Genomic DNA, 5,665 nt, shown 5'->3' on the forward strand with positions numbered 1-5,665 from the left:
AAAAAAATTTTGTGAAATCCTTTGCGTGTACTTCTTTTTATCATACAAAATCTTCTTATTTCTAAAGTTTATAAATAGACTACGGTTTTTTATGCAGAAAACGAAGCCTAAAAATATGTACCCCATAATTATAAAGAAAATGTATACAAATTTATTTACTTTGATTATAGTTAAGTGGCTCATATTTTTAGACTTTGTTTTCTGCATAAACATCTGCAGTCTATTTATAACACTGGTTTATTTTATTTTGGAATTGCATCTTTGTTTTAGAAATGTGTTTCTTTTTTCATGCCAAATGGAAAGGATTAAACAGAAAGGCACTTATATTTTTCTGTTTGGCACATTTTGGCACTTTTTTATCTTCAATATGGCGCCTCGTAGCTAAGGATGGTTGGTACCCCTGGTTCCACAGGTTTTAGCCCGAAGAAACTAGAATCTTTATAAGTTTTTCTAGAGAAAATTTGCCAACGTACCTAATTCGCCTAAGTAATTACTTGGCGAAACAAAACTTGATCGAAAAGTAGAAGCTGAACTTCTAATTTTAGATCATTTATTGCTTCAAAATATTTGGTTCTAATAACTATGAGATTCAAATTTCTCATGCCCGGAGTTATGTGTTTTGATGTCCGTAATTTTTGCATAGACCGCTCTAAAATTTGAAATACAGGTCCTAATTTTCGAAAACAAAGATTCAATGTCAAAATAAGAAAAACCAGTTTTATAAACATTAGAAATTAGAAGATTTTCTCTGAGAAAAAGAAGTTCACGCAGAGGATTTCACAAAAATTTATTGAAATATTACTATTTTTCAAAAGTGCCATTTTGACACTTTGTGCCAAATTGAAAAATTAATTGTTATTTGAAGTAAAATAGGACCAAAAATGGCACGGTTTGAGCCAAGTTGGCAGGCCTGTGTGGAACTGTCAAACTACAATTTTACTCTCTCTGTTGAGAGTAACAGGAGAACAGATGCAGAAGTGTACAGGAACGCAAAAACTTACATGAAGAAAAGGTCAAAGGATTTTTGTTTGTTGTTATTGTACGGTTATAGCAATTACTCGAAATGAAAAGTTTGCATATAAAAATATTTTCATACGTCTTCAAATACATATATTGCTGTTTGATTCTATTTTATAAAATATACACTTTTAAATAGTTCTAAAATTAAATGGTTTTTAATCACGGTTTTATTTCAAATTATTCAAATGTGCTTTAAAGTTGTTTTTTTTTTTGTCCAGTACAGGAACAGTTATGTTAATACATTCTTTTATTCAGTTAGTTTATTCATACGATAGTACCGTTTGAACTATTCGCTTTAAAATTTTCATTTAATTGCGATATTTTTCTTCTTTATTGTAACATGTATTACTTTATTTGTGTAATTTTATTTTAATGCACTTTCTTCACTACATTTATGCTTTACATAAATATTAAATGACATCATTTTTTATGTGTATTTCAATTGCATTTTAGCTTTCATAAAATTTTTAACAAATGCGGATACTTGAATGCTTTTCTAAACAAGAAGAAATGTAAACGTGCCTGTCGTTTGACACTTTTTCATACATTTGCCAGAAGAAAAACCTCGTACTTTCTGTTTTTTATGGTTTTATAATAATTGTTATTGTTATGTAAGCCTTTTATAAAATAAATACAAATAAAACCTCGGGCAAAATCTTTTAACTTCTGAGTGGGAAGAGTTGCCTACTTACTCCCTCAAAAGTATTTCTAGTGAGAGAATTGTTTGCGTAGTTGTACTGGAACAGACTTAAATATCAGTTACTCTAAACTTAACTTACTTAACACTTCAACTTATCCAGAAGCGAAAAAATGTTTTTGATTTTCCATTTCAGCGATTGTCAGCCGCCTATAAGGCTCATCAAAAACTTCCTGCATTGGCCAATTTACTAGATAACGTAACTTAAAGTAAGGCAAGACTAACTGCGCCTTAAATAATAAAAGTGTCAACAGCTTAAGCTACGTGGAAATAATTAAACATCTGTGTACATAAAATTTATGTCTATAACGCTATTCCCACGTGAGTATGACACACAGTTTGATAATTGTATTTACCTTTGAGCCAACGTTTTCTTTTTGCAGCTCTGAAAACTTTTGCTTCAAAATCATATTTCTCTTGCATTAAGATTTCATGAAGAGTGGGTTTTTCCGATAGCACAATGGATGTGGAATTTGGATTACTTTCCTGTAAATAATAAAATAACCAAAAAATTAGATGTAACTTATTTTTAGAAAAGTTGCAAATACGTGATATGAAATATTTATAAAAAACTAGATCGCTCTCACCCGATTCGCTGAGTGTATGAAATTTCTACGCGCTACATTAGGTATAATTTATTTGAATTAAACTCAACATATTTAAAATATACGAAAATCAGGAGACTTTAAATTTTTTAAATATCTCCAATATATTTTCAAACTAAAACTATCTTTAACCTCTCTCTTGTGATAATTTTTCATACTTATGTACATGTAGTTTAGAAATGAAGCCATTTCAAAATCATTTCGATTGATACCCATATTGTAATAATTCATAGAAATGATTGAAAATTCCGAATTTTACTTTTTAAACCGTTAATTCTCATAGTTCAAGTTTAATTTGAATTTTGAAACCAGGGTTCGGAAATTATAATTTATGATTATTCGTTTTCATTTATTTATGAGATTTACCATGATCGATAATATTTCATATCTATTTTTGCATTCTTTATCGCGAGTGAAAAATGCAAAAACAAATTATCATCTCTCACATTCGGAATGCGATCGACAAAAAAATGTCCGCTGCTTTTCATTCGCGATCGAGAAAAGCTAAGAAATTTCCTCTCATGCGAATATGAGAAGTCCGAGCATAGCCGGTGTCTGCCTCACATAAATGAGAAAAACAATGCAGGTACCAGTGTAGCCGCGGTGTTCAGAAGAAATGTATCACCAAAATTCCCTAAAATAGATTAAAAGTATAATGAAAAAAAAAATGTTTAGTATCAATCTTCAATAAAATGCAGAGTGAATTCATTTGCATACTTAACTAAAATCACATATCAAATTGGTGCTTAACACCGTTTCCGAGTAAAGCCAACTTGTGGGGAATTCCCCCGATTTGCGGGGAATTTGAGTTTGCGTGGAGAATCGGGGAATGTACCGTTTTTAGTGGGGAGTTTACGTACATAATCGGGAGATGAACTGCTTTTTATGAGGTATTAGGTCTTAACTAATTTATTTTTTTGCTTTACTGATTTTATAATGAGGTAAAAAAGTCGCATAAGATGTGCAACTGCAACTAAAAGTACAAATTACCGTTGATATAGAATTTTCTTTGTCGCATTTGCGTTCATATAACGAATAAACACACTTTTTTTATGTGGAAGAAAACCGCAACACTTTCGGAAAAAAAATAAAATAAAACGAAATTTTTTAGCCACTTGAAATTTGCACTTAGTAGAATTGAGTGGGCTACAAAACTGCATACTCAAAATCTTTCTAGAAAATCTAATTAAAAAGCTCGAATTTTTTACGAAAGTTTGTAGAATTTTTTTTTTTTATTACACAAAGTTTGAAACTTGGTTTTATACGGTTTTTGTTAAAGAATTAACTATATTTTTTTAACAAAAATAAATCAAATTAATAACAAAAAAAAAAAAAAAAATTGTGTACACTTGTCAAAACTTGGCGCGACTAAAACTTTTCCGACCACTGTACGTATGTAAACATTATATGTAAATTTTTTTTCTTTATTTGTTAACTAACTTTATAAAAGTTTGGTTTGGTCTATGAATACATACATAGCTGAATTACATTAAAAACCAAACAGGCCAGCAATATGTCAAAATACACACAATTTTGTTTTGGTTTGTTAATAAGGAGATATCTATGAGTGGGCAATTTTATGAAGTTTCCTGCAAAATCGGGGAATTTCATTGGGGAATTCTCAAAAATGAGTTGGCTAGCCTGCTGTAAACACTTAAAAGTAATTTTCACAATACTTGATTAATCGGGATGAAATGCTTAAGGCAGTGTCACACGATTGTTACATTTATACAGATTTGTACATTTTGGCGGTTTCAGAGTAGTCTTGTTTGGATATCCTTTTATTGAGCTGAACCCAAATTCCTAAAGAACACCACTCTGTGACTGCCAAAATATACAAATCTGTACGAATGTACCAATCGTGTGACACTGCCTTTAGCCCAGTACCACATCCGACAACTTCAAAAGCACTCCAGGATTTAGTGAGAAATTGTTCGCAAAATATATGATAAATATGTGAAAGGAAACGGATTCGGACTATTTCGGACTAAATCCTGGAGTACGGGAACAGGCTGGTTGTCTGTAGCTAACAGTGATGCCATATGCATATTGAAGGTGGTATGTTCAGTAAAAGAAAACAAACTTGATATGTCGCCAGAAAATCATAAAATTCTTAAGATGGGAAAAGTTACCCTCAACTTGTTTGTGAATTAAAATGTATCACAATTTATACTAAGCTAAAAAAGGTATCTTTTAAGAATTCGGGGGAAAATGTATCATTTTGATCCATTTGGATCAAACGGCAACACTGCAGGTAATCCATTCGCGATCACTCACAACAGCTTATCGCGAAAAATTTTCAACGAAGTTGTATGGGAAATATTTTTCGCGTTGGTTTTGGTTATGCATACAGCATTCGTACATATGTATGTATATGTAAGGAATGCAAGCAAATGCTTTTCGTTGGAAGGAATATAGGAATATGCACAAATATATGAATTATGGTGGTAATATATATGTATGTGTGTTCCTATAGATTACATTCATGCATACGCGTAGTTAAAGTATACATATTTCAGGCGTACACTTTTCAGTATAATGGTGTATCTGCATGTTATTTTATTATAATGATTGCGTTATTTGATATATCTAATAAATGGAACTTCGTGGGTATAATATTGACAGGGCTGCAAAAAATTGCAATCAAATTGGATTGCAATCGCATATTTTACGAAATATTGCATTCTGGTTTAATTGCAATTAACATTGATTGCTTATATTTTGATTGCAAAAATTGAATTGAATCATTTAGAAGAAATTGATTCCAATAAGTTTTTGATTGCAATTAATTTTTGATTGCAATCATTAATTGCATAAAAATTGCTAACTGCAATCTGTCTAAACGACATTTATTTTGATGAATAAATGGAAGTACGATTGTGAGGCACACAAGCCCTCAGTGGGTTAACGCATCACATTAGCAGCGCAAAATGAACCCGCTCGCGGCATTACACCTAGCAGTAGGTTGTTTTGATTGTCGTCTTTAATGTTCCGCTAATCGAGAGCGTATTCAATGTGCTTGCATAAAAATTCGATTTTATGCATGACAAAGCTGCAACTAAACAGCACCTCTATCGTGTTTTTCAACCATCCCCAGTAGTATAACGTATCGATGGCTGAGTGGAAGATCGACATATCTCGGCAGCCAGTTCGAAAACGCCCTATCTCAGGAAATTTTTCAATAACGCTCTACTTCAGAATTTGATTTAAGAACGCCCTATCTCAGAATTCGGTTCAGAAACGCCCTATCGCAACTGCCGATGCAAAAATGCACATTTCTCATCATCTCCCTTTTGTGCGGCCGTGTTTTTGCTCAGTTTGGCCCTTATGTATTGTTGTTGCG

General features: G+C 31.9%; 1 protein-coding gene across 1 annotated transcript in view; it reads right to left on the reverse strand.

Annotated features, from left to right (window-relative positions):
• LOC108371518 (dmX-like protein 2) overlaps window positions 1–2,201 on the reverse strand; it is a 335,739-nt gene extending 333,538 nt beyond the window's left edge. The window contains exon 1 of the mRNA XM_017627101.1: window positions 2,074–2,201. Within this exon, the coding sequence (XP_017482590.1) occupies window positions 2,074–2,140 (67 nt within the window). The 5' untranslated portion in view covers window positions 2,141–2,201. The remainder of the gene's footprint in view (window positions 1–2,073) is intronic.
• Between the last annotated feature and the right edge of the window lie 3,464 nt (window positions 2,202–5,665).

The sequence above is a fragment of the Rhagoletis zephyria genome, unplaced genomic scaffold (genome assembly GCF_001687245.7).
Source record: "Rhagoletis zephyria isolate East Lansing unplaced genomic scaffold, Rhagoletis_zephyria_1.1 Rzeph_scaffold_00069, whole genome shotgun sequence".
NCBI classification, from domain to species: domain Eukaryota; kingdom Metazoa; phylum Arthropoda; class Insecta; order Diptera; family Tephritidae; genus Rhagoletis; species Rhagoletis zephyria.